This window comes from Astyanax mexicanus, chromosome 14, assembly GCF_023375975.1.
Source record: "Astyanax mexicanus isolate ESR-SI-001 chromosome 14, AstMex3_surface, whole genome shotgun sequence".
Lineage (NCBI taxonomy): Eukaryota > Metazoa > Chordata > Actinopteri > Characiformes > Acestrorhamphidae > Astyanax > Astyanax mexicanus.
In genome coordinates this window covers 44,434,052-44,449,151 of record NC_064421.1, presented here as the reverse complement: position 1 = coordinate 44,449,151, position 15,100 = coordinate 44,434,052, and the positions used below count along the sequence as shown (strand labels likewise).

General features: G+C 44.2%; 1 protein-coding gene across 1 annotated transcript; it reads left to right on the top strand.

The window, feature by feature from the left end:
* The first annotated feature begins 7,078 nt into the window (after window positions 1-7,078).
* Window positions 7,079-14,880, top strand: samd8 (sterile alpha motif domain containing 8). The gene is made up of 5 exons (XM_049464097.1): window positions 7,079-8,846; window positions 10,025-10,120; window positions 10,209-10,326; window positions 10,698-10,848; window positions 12,000-14,880. Exons 1-5 carry the CDS (start codon window positions 8,284-8,286, stop codon window positions 12,302-12,304), a joined length of 1,233 nt encoding a protein of 410 aa, XP_049320054.1. The 5' UTR covers window positions 7,079-8,283; the 3' UTR covers window positions 12,305-14,880.
* The last annotated feature ends 220 nt before the right edge of the window (window positions 14,881-15,100 follow it).

The following is a 15,100-nucleotide window of genomic DNA, read 5'->3' as shown; positions in this document are numbered from 1 at the left end:
GACGCACTTCCTGTTTACATGATTTAGTCCGCGTGGTGCTGCCTCACACAAGCACGCGCGAGTGACAGGAGAGAAGGAGAGCTGGAGCAGTGAGGACACAGAGAGAGAGGGTAAGATCAGTAATCTATATATCTGATTATTAATCATTATCTAATAAGAGGGTTTATACTGTATTACTGTACTTAATAGATTGTGTTTATGAGTGATATACGAGTGATTTTTGAGTAATAAAAAAGTATATTATCACATTTGTATTGTCAAAACACAATAGAACTGATTTTTTAAAACTGATTTAAAATATATTAATATATAAAAATAATATATAATATATTTTGTAAACAAAATAAATATTTGAATTATAAAAAACAATAATACAATTTTTTATACAGTTTATACAAGTTATACGTACAGCTATATATGTCTTTCTCTCTGTCTTTCCCCTTGTCTCTCTCTCTCTCTCTCTCTCTCTCTCTCTCTCTCTCTCTCTCTGTCTGTCTGTGTCTCTCTCGCTTTCTCTGTCTGTCTATCTTACTCTCTATCTATCAGTCTCGTTCTTTCTCACCACCTCTCTCTGTCTCTCTCTCTCTTTCTCTCTGTCCTTCTCACCCCCTCTGTTTGTCTCTCTCTCAGTTCAGTTTGCATGACAATGACAATATTACATTTGTATTGTCAAAGCATTTCAGACAAACAGACATAGATTATTGGGCACAACAACATATAAATATAAAAGTAAATTTATATATATATATATATATATATATATATATATATATATATATATATATATATATATATATAATTATATATATATATACTCACACAATCTGATGAAAAAGAAATAAATGTAATAAAAAAGCAAACAAATACTAAAAAAATACTAAATATGCATATGATTTTAAATAAATAAAAACTAGTATTTTATTAAATTATAAAAGTGTACAATAATGATATATAAACTGCAAGAAGATAACAATGAAAGGAGTGTGTGTGTGCACAGTGTGTGCGTGTATGTGTGTGGGGGGGGGGGTGGTTAGGGTTCACTCACTGTCTCTCTCTGTCCTTCTCACCCCCTGTATGTGTCTCTGTTTCTTGCTCTCTCTGTCTGTCTATCTCTCTCTCTCGCTCTCTATCTATCAGTCTCTTTCTTTCTCTCTCTTGTCTGTCAGTCTCTCTGTCTTTCTTACTCCACTCTTCTCTCTCTCTCTCTGTCTCTCTCTCTCTATCTCACTCTCTCTCTCTCCATCTGTCTCTCTCTGTCTCTATCTCTCTCTCGTTACAGCTCTGTATCAATGTTTCTCAACCCTGCCTGGTACAGAGGGATGGTGTGTGTGTGTCTGTGTGTGTCTGTGTGTGTTTTATCTGTCTATTAGGCTGACTGAGCATTCTTCACAATGTTTGATTGAGAAACACTGAACACACACACACACACACACACACGCTCAGTGAGGGAGTTCATAGGGCGTTTTTCTGTTCAGCTGGAAAAACATTCCTAGCAGTGACATCATCTCTCTGTTACACCACTCTGACCTATGTGTGAGTGTGTGTGTGTGTGTGTGTGTGTTCGTCCCTTTTGCCTGACTGCTTTGACCTCTCAGTGAGTGTTAACTGCAGACTCAGTGAGAACCATTCCACTGCTAATCAATAGCTGTTATTACTGATCAGTCAGTCTGATTAACTCAGAACTGCAGCCCCACTGATTTAATCTACAGCTGTTTAGTTCCACCCATTCAGCCTATAGCTCTGTGTGTGTGTGTGTGTGTGTGACTCAGAGTCAGTCTTTTTCTGATCCTGCCCATCCCATACCCAACCCATACCAGTCTCTGTCTTTTTCTCTCCCTCACACACAGACACACACTTATCAGACTTGTGTGCTAAACAGGTTTGAAGGAGAGCACGTTGTCCTCGTCTGGCTACAGTTATCTGTAGTCTGTTATCGTGAACAAACGTGCTGTTATGTTTTACTCTGTTGCATTCTTTAGCTCATGTTCTAGATAACAGCGAGTCACACAGTGTCAGAACCACATCATCAGGTCTGTTAGTGCGAGGATTTAGAGGTCATGATGTGGTATATTATAATATTTTTTGTATATTTTTTTTCTTCCTCTATTAATATGAATTAATTTTTTATTACACAGCCCAGTCAGAATAGTATAATTACCTGTCACGAAGTGACCCAGGCAGGGTGACGAGGAAAGCGGACACAAGTGCAGGTAAGGGCGATATATATAAATAGTTTATTAAATAAATAACAAAGAAACAAGGAAGCGAGGAACAAGTAAACATGTAACAAAGAAACACAAATAACCAATAACAAACGAGCGATGATAAACGTGAAAACAAGAAATAAACGAGAAACAAATGACTAAAGTTAAATACAGGGAACATGGAGCTAAACAAACAAGAAGTACTAAATATATATATATATATGAACAGGGAATAAATAAACTAAGAATAACCAAAAACCAGTAACCAAAATTAAACAGTGAAACAAAATAACATAAACCTAAACAAACTAGAGATACAAGAAAGAGACTAACAAGGCTAGGGACATACATACAAGGGAATAAACTAATAAACACAAAGCAGGGGTATTTACGAGGAACTAGGGAATAACTAAATAACTGAAAACAAACGAGAGGCACTACAGAACATAAACTAAACCAACTAGAGATAATAAAATAATAAACAGGGAATATATACAAGAGAAGGACTAGAAATAAACAAGAAGCTAAACTAGACAAGGTGAAACTAAACTAAGCAGGGCAAGGGAAACAAACTAGGAAATAACACGGAATAAGGGCTTTAGAAACACGGAATAAGGGCTTTAGAAACACAGAAACGCAGAGAGACAGACAACAGTGGAAGGTGCAAAGACCGACAGAGGACAAGTAACAGAGGAAGTCTATTTAAGGAAACAAGAAACACTCTAGAATTGGAAACACCTGGGGAAGGGGCGGAGCTACAAATGAGACACAGGTGGAAATCTACTAAGACGGGAGACACAGGGGAGCACAGGTCACGTGGGGAAGACACACAGAGACACGAGACAGGGCTAAGACATGACAGAAGCCTCCCCCTAAACGCGCAGCTCCCGAGGCGCGTAAAAACGAACCCCGGGGGCTGGCGGCGGGGAGAGGCCGGGGAAAACAAGAGACGAAACCGGGGACTGAAACGGAGACAGGACAGAGGACAGAGACTGGACGGGAGACTGAACGGGGAACTGAACAGGAGACGGAGACTGGACGGGGAACTGGACAGGAGACGGAGACTGGACGGGGAACGGAGACTGGACAGGGAACTGGACGGTGGACGGAGACAGAACAGGGGACGGAGGCTGGACAGGGAACCGGACGGTGGACGGAGACTGGACAGAAGACGGAGACAGAACAGGACACTGGACAGGGGACGGAGACTGGACAGGGAACTGGACGAAGGGTTGGACAGGTGAGGGGACCGAAGACTGGACACTAGACTGGACAGGGGACGGAGACTGGACGGGACCGGACATAGGAACAGGGACGAGAACATCAACAGGGACAGAAACGAACACTGTAACTGGGACGGGAACAGAGACAGAGACAGACACGGGTACAGGGACGTAAACAGAGACAGGGACCAAGACAGGGAGAGACATGGGGACCAGAAACACAGGTGGGTGCCCAGGACTGGCAAATGTCTGAGGGGAAGTCCAAGGAGCCAGCCTGGGCACAGTACTGGGGACAAAGTCAGGGGACCTCGGTGCCTGCCTGGGTACATGGGACCTGGGGCCAAACAAAGTTCTGGGAGCAGGAACCGGTGGGGTAGTGACTCTGGCAGCGGGAGCTGGTGCTGGCGGCGCGGCGACTATGGCAGCGGGAGCTGGTGCTGGCGGCGCGGCGACTCGGGCAGCTGGCTCTGGCACGGAGACTTGGGCAGCAGGCTCTGGCACGGAGACTTGGGCAGCTGGCTCTGGCACGGAGACTTGGGCAGCTGGCTCTGGCACGGAGACTTGGGCAGCTGGCTCTGGCACGGAGACTTGGGCAGCTGGCTCTGGCACGGAGACTAGAACTGCTGGAGCAGACACTGAGACTGGAACTGCTGGAGCAGACACTGAGACTGGAACAGCTGGAGCAGACACGAAGGCTTGAACAGCTGGAGCAGACTTGAAGGCTTGAACAGCTGGAGCAGACTTGAAGGCTTGAACAGCTGGAGCAGACTTGAAGGCTTGAACAGCTGGAGCAGACTTGAAGGCTTGAACAGCTGGAGCAGACTTGAAGGCTTGAACAGCTGGAGCAGACTTGAAGGCTTGAACAGCTGGAGCAGACTTGAAGGCTTGAACAGCTGGAGCAGACTTGGAGGCTTCAACAGCTGGAGCAGACTTGAAGGCTTGAACAGCTGGAGCAGACTTGGAGGCTTCAACAGCTTCAGCAGAGACGGAGGCTGGAGCAGCTTCTGCAGACACGGAGGCTTCAGCAGCTTCAGCAGACACGGAGACTGGAGCAGAGACTGAGGCTGGAGCAGCTTCTGCAGAGACGGAGGCTGGAGCAGCTTCTGCAGACACGGAGGCTTCAGCAGCTTCAGCAGACACGGAGACCGGAGCAGAGACTGAGGCTGGAGCAGCTTCTGCAGAGACGGAGGCTGGAGCAGCTTCTGCAGACACGGAGGCTTCAGCAGCTTCAGCAGAGACGGAGGCTGGAGCAGCTTCTGCAGACACGGAGGCTTCAGCAGCTTCAGCAGACACGGAGACTGGAGCAGAGACTGAGGCTGGAGTAGCTTCTGCAGAGACGGAGGCTGGAGCAGCTTCTGCAGACACGGAGGCTTCAGCAGCTTCAGCAGACACGGAGACTGGAGTCCGGGGGCGTGGCTCAGCAGCCGAAGACACCTCGGAGATGGGCGTGGCCGCCGAGAGAATTTCGGAGCTGGGTGTGTGCAGATCCAGCGGAGCAGCAGCAGGGCTTAAGACTGCGGGTGAAACGAAAACCCGGACTGGATCTGCAGCCTCGCCGGTAGAGTCCACAGCAAGCAGCGCGGGGCCGCCGGTAGAGACCGGCACGGGAAAAGTCTCCAAAACAGTCCCGGAGCACGGCTGGGTTGCCGCGGAGATAGTCCCAGAGAGAGGCTGGACTGCAGCGGCGAAATCCAGATCTGCAGCCGCCATGAAAACCAGCTCCTCAGCCTGAGGTGCTGGCGCTGCAGCTGTGGGGCTTGAGAGTGCGGTTGCCGCAAAATCCCGGACTGGATTTCTACTCTCTCCGGCTGAGTCAAGCGCGGGGAAAGTCTCTGCTCGCGGCTGGCTCGCTGGGTAGGAGGTCCTGTAGCGCGGCTCGGCTGCTACCGCGGAAATCACGGGGCACGGTTCGGCAGCTACCGCGAGGAACACGGGGCGAGGTTCGGCTGCTACCGCGGGGATCTCGGGGCGCGGTTTCACAGCCGTCACAGAAGTCACGAAGCGTGGCTTAGCCGCTGAAGAGGAGAGTGTCTTGGCCGCGGGAGGAGCTAGCTTTGGAGGCGCTGGGGAAGCTAACGCCTTAGCCACCGGGGAAGCTAGCTCTGGAACCGCCGGTGAGGAGCGCACCTTGGCTGCAGGGGATCGGACGGGAGTCGGCGTCTGGAGAACCGGTGCTGCTGTAGTTCTCCCCGGGGTGGATGCCGCTTCCTCCAGGAACCAGGGTGGACACATGTGTGCTGGAGGCAGAACAGCCCCTGGAGGCAGCGGCAGACGAGCTGGTGTAGGGAGAAAGTCCTCCTCCTCCTCAGAGCTGCTGGGAGCGCACCCGAGAAAGTCCCACGGGTCCCGCTCCTTTAGCCTCGGGTACACGGAGGCACCGAGGCTAACCGCACCAACCCTTAGCGCCCCCCCAAGAAAATCCTCCCCGAAAAAGGGGTCTTCTTCCGGCTGGCGGGACCCCTTAGAACGCCTACCCCGAGGCCTGCGGCGTCCTTGAGGCCTCGAGGTGTCCTGCGCCGGGGTCCCGCTAGGAGCACGGCGAATCGCCATTCTGGTGCCAGTCCACGCAGAACCTGCTGTGTCCATGTTGAGGTCGGTCTTTCTGTCACGAAGTGACCCAGGCAGGGTGACGAGGAAAGCGGACACAAGTGCAGGTAAGGGCGATATATATAAATAGTTTATTAAATAAATAACAAAGAAACAAGGAAGCGAGGAACAAGTAAACATGTAACAAAGAAACACAAATAACCAATAACAAACGAGCGATGATAAACGTGAAAACAAGAAATAAACGAGAAACAAATGACTAAAGTTAAATACAGGGAACATGGAGCTAAACAAACAAGAAGTACTAAATATATATATATATATGAACAGGGAATAAATAAACTAAGAATAACCAAAAACCAGTAACCAAAATTAAACAGTGAAACAAAATAACATAAACCTAAACAAACTAGAGATACAAGAAAGAGACTAACAAGGCTAGGGACATACATACAAGGGAATAAACTAATAAACACAAAGCAGGGGTATTTACGAGGAACTAGGGAATAACTAAATAACTGAAAACAAACGAGAGGCACTACAGAACATAAACTAAACCAACTAGAGATAATAAAATAATAAACAGGGAATATATACAAGAGAAGGACTAGAAATAAACAAGAAGCTAAACTAGACAAGGTGAAACTAAACTAAGCAGGGCAAGGGAAACAAACTAGGAAATAACACGGAATAAGGGCTTTAGAAACACGGAATAAGGGCTTTAGAAACACAGAAACGCAGAGAGACAGACAACAGTGGAAGGTGCAAAGACCGACAGAGGACAAGTAACAGAGGAAGTCTATTTAAGGAAACAAGAAACACTCTAGAATTGGAAACACCTGGGGAAGGGGCGGAGCTACAAATGAGACACAGGTGGAAATCTACTAAGACGGGAGACACAGGGGAGCACAGGTCACGTGGGGAAGACACACAGAGACACGAGACAGGGCTAAGACATGACATTACCTATTTGTTTTCACACTTATTATATACATATTTTCCTATTATAGATGTATTTTCATATTATCCAGCTGCATTTAGTAGTTCTATAATTACAGGCTATAAAGTCTTGTATCTGTTTCTTTACATACTTTATTAGTGGCATTTCCCGCTGTTCTACAATAGTGATAGAACCACCACAGAGCAGCTGTTGTTTGGATTGTGGGTCATTCTCAGCACTGCAGTGACTCTGATTAGCATGATGGTGGTGTATTAGTGTGGATTAAACACAGCAGTGCTGCTGTCTTTTTTAAATACTGTGTTTAATCTCCTAATATACACTGCCTGGCCAAAAAAAGTCTCTGCCTAAGTAGCTAAGTAAATGGTTTGGGGTTTGATGCTGCAGTTGGTCTGCAGGTTTAGGTTCAGCAACAGTATGTGCTGAAAGAATGAGGTCAGCTGACTACCTGAATATACTGAATATAGACCAGGTTATTCCATCAATGGATTTATTTCTTCCCTGATGGCACGGCCATATTCCAAGATAACAATGTCAGGATTCATGGGGTTGGAATTGTGAAAGGGTGGTTCAGGGAGCATGAGATCATCATTTTTACACATGGATTGAGAGAGAGTTCACCACAGAGTCCAGATCTTAACCTCATTGAGAATCTTTGGGATGTGCTGGATGGAGAAGAGAGACTTTGTGCAGTGGTCAGACTCTACCATCATCAATTCTGCTGCAAGATCTTGGTTAAAAATTTATGCAACACTGGATTGAAATAAATCTTGTGACGTTGCAGAAGCGTTTTGAAACAATACCACAGTGAATGCATGACACAATCAAGGCTAAAGGCCATCCAACGAAATATTAGAGTGTGTGACCTTTTTTTTGGCCGGGCAGTGTAACTGCTCCACTTTGTAGATGTAAGGTCAGAGATAGAAGCTCATCTGATGCAGCACAGTTTGAGTTTGAGTTTACCACAGTCTAGTTTTTCATCAGTACTCAAAGGATTCTTTCGGTAGGATTTTTGTGATTGGACTATTCTCAGTCTAGCAGTGATACTGAGGTGTTTACGAACACCCGCAGCACTACTGTACTGATGTTCTGATACATCAGCTCACAGATGCAGCCTTGTGCTGATCCACATCACTCTTTTGGAGTGATGTGGGGAAAAATAGCGCCATCTACCCACCCAAAAAGAGAGCAAAGCCAATTGTGCTCTCTCAGGGCTTTGGTAGCTGATGGCAAGCTACATGAACAGAATTCGAACCGGCAATCTCCTGATCATAGTGGCAGCACTTAGCCTAAAATGTGTGTATTAAGTATGTGAGAATTTAAGTATGATTAACTCCATCTCTCTGCAGGTATGGTGGGCGGAGCCAGTGCTGAGGGGTGGAGCTGTGAGCAGGTGTCGGTCTGGTTGAAGAAGGAGGGTTTTGGTGAATATGTGAACCTGCTGTGTGTGAAACACCGGCTGGACGGCGCCGGACTGCTGAGCCTGACCGAAAACGACCTGCGCTCGCCTCCGCTGCAGCTCCCCCTACTGGGCGACATCAAGCGGCTCACCCTCGCCCTACAGAGACTGCAGAGACAGCACACACACTCTCACACACACTCACACACAACCAATGGTGTGTGTCGGTCAAATGCACCTGGACCTGAGCGCCGGTTCTGTAACGGTGGAGTGACTGGAGATGGTAACGGGGTTGCCACAGCTCTGTCGGTTGTCGGGGAGGGTGGCTGCCATGGTTACTCGAACGGGAAGTGTAAGCGGCACTGCCGGTTTGAACCAGAATCCTGGAAAACGGCACTGATATTTGTTTATGTTTCGCTGGTGTTTGGAATGACCTCTTTCATCATGGTGCTGGTGCATGAGAAAGTGCCCGATATTCACACCTACCCCCCACTGCCCGACATATTCCTCGACAGGTCAGTGTATGATTCTGTCTCTTTAAGGTGAACCAAACTGTTTTTTCTCAGTTCAGAAAGGGATAGGGCGGAATATAGGCGGGGCTTATGCATAGAGGCGGGGCTTATTCATCTGGGTAAATCCTACAAGAGTAAAATGGACATGTGGGCAGGGCTTACGTATCTGGGTGAATTCTTTAAGAGTAAAGTGGACATGTAGGCGGAGCTTATGCATCTTGAGTGAATTATTTAAGAGTAATCTGGGTAAATTCTACCAAAGCAAAGTGAACATGAGGGCGGGACTTATTCATCTGGGTGAATCTTACAAGAGTAAAGTGGATGTGGAGGCGGGGCTTAAGCATCTAGGTAAATTCTACCAAAGCAAAGAGGATATGTGGGCAGGGCTTATGCATCTGGATGAGTCCTACAAGAGTAAAGTGGATGTGGAGGCGGGGCTTAAGCATCTAGGTAAATTCTACCAAAGCAAAGAGGATATGTGGGCAGGGCTTATGCATCTGGATGAGTCCTACAAGAGTAAAGTGGATGTGGAGGCGGGGCTTAAGCATCTAGCTAAATTCTACCAAAGCAAAGAGAACATGAGGGCGGGGCTTATGCATCTGGGTGAGTCCTACAAGAGTAATGTGGATGTGGAGGCGCGGCTTAAGCATCTAGGTAAATTCTACCAAAGCAAAGAGGACATGAGGGCGGGGCTTATGCATCTAGGTGAATCCTACAAGTGTAAAGTGGTAATGGAGGCGTGGCTTTTGCATCTGAGTGAATCTTTCAAGAGTAAACTGGACATGTAGGTGGGGCTTATGGAAAAAAAAGTTTAGAAAAAAAACAAGAAAACAGCACTGATCATCGATTAATTGATATTTAATAATATGTAAAGTGGACATGTGGGCAGGGCTTATGCATCTAAATGAAAACTACAAGAGTAGAGTATATATGGAGGCGGGGCTTATTCATCTGGGTAAATGCTACAAGAGTAAAATGGACATGTGGGAAGGGCTTATGCATCTGGTTGATTCCTACAAGAGTTAAGTGGATATGGAGGCGGGGCTTATGCATCTGGGTGAGTCCTACAAGAGTTAAGTGGATATGGAGACGGGGCTTCAGCCTCTTAATTAAGCATCTCAAATAAAGCAAAGGGCTTTAATTAATAATTATTTATATACTCCTTCCTCTTTGTATTCCAGTGTTCCCAGAATTCCCTGGGCCTTTGCCATGGCCGAGGCCTGTGCAGTCATCCTGGGCTGCATACTGCTGCTCACACTGTTGCTGCACAAACACAGGTACACACTCACACACACATGCAAAACACACACACAAACATGTTTGTGTAGCTCATCAGTACATTTGTGACTGTGTGTGTGTGTGCAGGTGTATACTGTTCCGGAGGCTGTGCAGTCTGATGGGGACGGTGTTTCTGCTGCGCTGTGTAACCATGTTTGTCACCTCACTGTCTGTCCCGGGACGTCATCTGCAGTGCTCTGGAAAGGTCAGACACACACACACACACACACACACAGAATTTGTGTGTAGGGTCATTTACACACAACCCAGAGAAAGAGAGAGAGAGAAGCTAGGTGAGGGAGTAAAGACCTTGGCCTTGGGCGTCTCCTCTCCTAACCCAGCACAGGCTTCATCCAAGGAGTTATATCTTTATGCAAATAAAATCTTAATTAATATAATCCAATGCTACTGGATAGAATCAAACAATTCTTAAGTGTCCTAAAGTCTCTGACAAAATGAACAAGAAGAAATGGGTGGATGGATAGGTCTTCAGGCCTTTTCACAACATTTGAGAATAAGAGTGTGTAGGTGTGGTTAAGTGTATGTGTATGTGTGTGTGTGTGTGTGTGTGTGTAGGTGTATGGTGATATCTGGGTGAAGCTCCGGCGGGCGGTGGAGATCTGGGCGGGGTTAGGAATGTCGCTAACGGGCGTTCACACCTGTGGAGACTACATGTTCAGTGGACACACCATCGTCCTCACCATGCTCAACTTCTTCATCACTGAGTGTGAGTCAGCACTAACACCACTACTACTGCACTACTACTATACTACTACTGTACTACTACCGCATCTACAACAATACTACTGCAATAATACTGTATTCATACTGTACTACTATTACTCATGCTACTACATCTATAACAATACTACTGCACTACTATTGTACTACTACTGTATTACTGATAATACTACTACAGGTACAACATAAATGCTGCACTACTACTGTACTGCTACTTTACTACTACTACTACTATGCTACAACATCATCAACAACAATAATATTGCACTATGACTAATACTTTACTACTACTACTACTATTACAAACACTACTACTACAGTACTACTGCACTAATACTGTATTACTACTGTACTACTATTGTACTACTACTACTATTACTCATGCTACTACATCTATAACAATACTACTGCACTACTACTGTACTACTACTGTATTACTGATAATACTACTACATGTACAACAAAAATACTGCACTACTACTGTACTACTACGTTACTACTACTACTACTACTATGCTACAACATCACCATTCAACAATAATATTGCACTATTACTAATACTGTACTGCTACTACTATTAGTGACACTACTACTACAGTACTACTGCACTACTGATAATACTGTTTCTGTTACAACTGCACTATTATTAATACCACTGCTACGATTACTTCTACTACACTACTGCTGCTACTACTATTACCATTACTACTACTAATACTGCTGCTACAACTACTTCTACTACACTACTGCTGCTACTACTATTACCATTACTACTACTAATACTGCTGCTACAACTACTTCTACTACACTACTGCTACTACTACTGCAAACATTAGTATTACTGTTACTGCTACTACTATTACCATTACTACTACTAATACCGCTACTACTACTATTGCTATTATTAATACTACTTATATTACTGTAACTACTACTACTACTATTACCAATACTTTTAAAACTACCATATTTTCAGCAGAGTGGCTTTACTGCTCCTTACTGCCTGACTGGTAAAATTCTCATATAAGCGCATCAGATAAGGTGCACCAGATTATAAGACACACTGGTGATTTTTGGTAAAAGTAAAGGATTTTAGTGCATTTGTTTTCCCTTAAAAGATCAGTTTTCTCTCTGCAGACACCCCCCGGAAGTGGCACCTGGTGCACACGCTGTCGTGGGTGCTGAACCTGTTTGGGATATTCTTCATCCTAGCGGCTCATGAGCATTACTCCATCGACGTCTTCATCGCCTTCTACATCACCACCCGCCTGTTCCTGTACTACCACACCCTGTCCAGCACCCCCGCCCTCCAGCACAGCCGGCGCGCCCGCATCTGGTTCCCCCTCTTCTCCTTCAGCGAGTGTAACGTCAATGGACCCGTCCCCAACCAATACGCCTGGCCCTTCCCCCGACCCAGACTCCTCAAATCACTCATCGGCTAGAGGGAGAGAGAGAGGGAGAGAGAGAGACACACAGAGACAGAAAGAGAGAGATTTTTACATTTAGAATTATGAAATTTGACCTCTCTAGACTCCACCCACTTCTGTACAGTTACTTTAAAGGACACTGTTAACAATCCCATTCAGCCCTAAAGAGAGACTGTAGCTCCTTTTTCTGAGTGTATATCACAATACCTACATTTAGAGTGTTGTTATTATTATATATTCTATTCACCCTAATGAGAGACTGTAGCTCCTCTTCCTCAGTGTATATTACAATACCTACATTTAGAGTGTTCTTAATATATTATGATATACATTAAGAAAGAGCTACAGTCTCTCATTAGAGTGAATATATATTAATAACACTCTAAATGTAGGTATTGTAATATACACTGTGGAGGAGCAGCAGGCTACAGTCCAATATACTAGCATTTGAAAAGCAGAAGAGCTAGTGCTTAGCCACTAATGCTGCTCCAGCAGTGCTAGCTGGGGTTAGCAGCAGGCTACAGGCCGATAATACTCACCTGTGAACGGTAAAAGAGTTAGCGCTTAATAACACTCTAAATGTAGATATTGTGATACACACTGAGGAGGAGGAGCTACAGTCTCTCATTAGAGTGAATATATATTAATAATTCTCTAAATGTAGGTATTGTGATATTATACACTGAGAATGAGCTACAGTCTCTCATTAGGGTGAATAGAATATATATTAATAACACAAAAATGTAGGTATTGTGATATTATACATTGAGCAGGAAGAGCTACAGCTGTCTCTAATTAGTGTGAATTGTATTAATAACACTCTAAATGTAGTTATTGTGATATACACTGAGGAGGAGGAGCTACAGTTTCTCATTAGAGTGGATATATATTAATAACACTCTAAATGTAGGTATTGTGATAATAAACACCAAGGAGGAGCTACATTCTCTCATTAGGGTGAATATATATTAATAACACTCTAAATGTAGGTATTGTGATATACACTGAGGAGGAGCTACAGTCTCTCATTAGGGTAAACATATATATTAATGATTTTTTAAAATATATGTACTGTGACAATGAGCTGTTAACAGTGTCTTATAAAGCTTGTTTAACTAAGCAACAGTTAGTACAGAAGGGGCGGAGTCTGAAGATGGTCACTGATTATGTTAAACACACAGAGAAGATCAAAGTTCAGGACTGATGTCCGGATTTAGTTTGTTTACAGTGTTTATCTGTTTTATCACTGTCCGTCTTCCTGCTATCGGCTCAGTGCGCTGAGAGGCGGGGCTATTTATTATTTTTAATATTGTTCTTATTATTGATTTCTCTATCAGTGGTGATCAGTTGTGGTTTACAGGGTATTCTGTATTCTGAAACTGAAACACCTGGTTTAAGACCACAATAATTCTGGTGGAAACAGGAGATTTGAGCAGCCGTGGTTTTAGGTTTTTTGGATACAATCCGGGTTAGCACCCGAACATCCCTTTCAGACAGCTTCCTCTTACAGCGTCCACAGTTAATCCTGTTGGATGTAGTTGGTCCTTCTTGGTGGTATGCTGACGTTACCCTGGATACCGTGGCTCTTGATACATCACAAAGGCTTGCTGTCTTGATCACAGATGCTCCAGCAAGACGTGCACCAACAATTTGTCCTCTTTTGAACTCTGGTATGTCACCCATAATGTTGTGTGCATTGCAATATTTTGAGCAGAACTGTGCTCTTACCCTGCTAATGAACCTTCACACTCTTACTGCTCTTACTGGTGCAATGTGCAATTAATGGAGATTAGCCACCAGGCTGCTCCAATTTAGCCATGAAACCTCCCTAAACACTAAAATGATGACAGGTGTTTCAGTTTCATTGTCCAACCCCTGTAGATCAAGGATATATAAATACAAACAATACAAAAAAACTATTGAGAGTATAGAAGGTAGTGCAGTAATACAAAAAATAATTAAGGTAAAAGCAGGTATCAGCATTTACAACTTTAATTAAAAAAACTCTATAGCTGCTGATTCTCTGCCGAACAGCTACACAAACATGTTTACACAAACAAAAAAAATCATTATATATATTTATTGCATTTTTTTTTTCTTAAATTAACCTAAATACTATTTTATTATGAAACTGGAAGCTGCTTGTTGACTCTATGAAGTATTTACAAGAAACAAAGAACCCAGACCGAAACAAAAAGGTGCTGAACTGTAACTGGTGCTGACTGTTAATGGTTTTTACTAAACTATTTAAACTGGAGTACATGTTCTAAAAACATGCTAATGCACAATGACAATAGCTAGTCGAAATAAGCTTCCATCCTCCTTCTATAGCTCCAGCGTACAACTAAGGAAGTAATGAATCTGACTTGCTACATTTGCGGTGAAGTAGGAAGTGACTGGGGTTAATTTGGTGGGATTTTTCCCCGCCAAAGTATTGAAGTCTTACCTACAAAAGTAGTGCTGTTTGTGTCAATAGTGCTGAATTATGTACTGGATCAGTATTTGGGGCGATGCTGTGTTACACAGTCTGTTAATCTGAAGGTGATTTTTACAGCATGAGTTTAAATAAATGTTTACAGGTTTGCACTAAACACTGTCTGTGTGTGTGTGTTACTTCAGAGAAGGAAAAAATCTTTTTAAGGACATGCAGGCAGGGTGTGAATTTTAATATATATTTTTCTTGAGTGTATAAACGGAAACTAGTACAGTGCAGGCACTTTAGTAACTTTAGTATCCATAACACCAGATATTGTGGCACATACCACACAGTAACCTTTATAATCATAAATAATAATCAACATTAATTTTCTG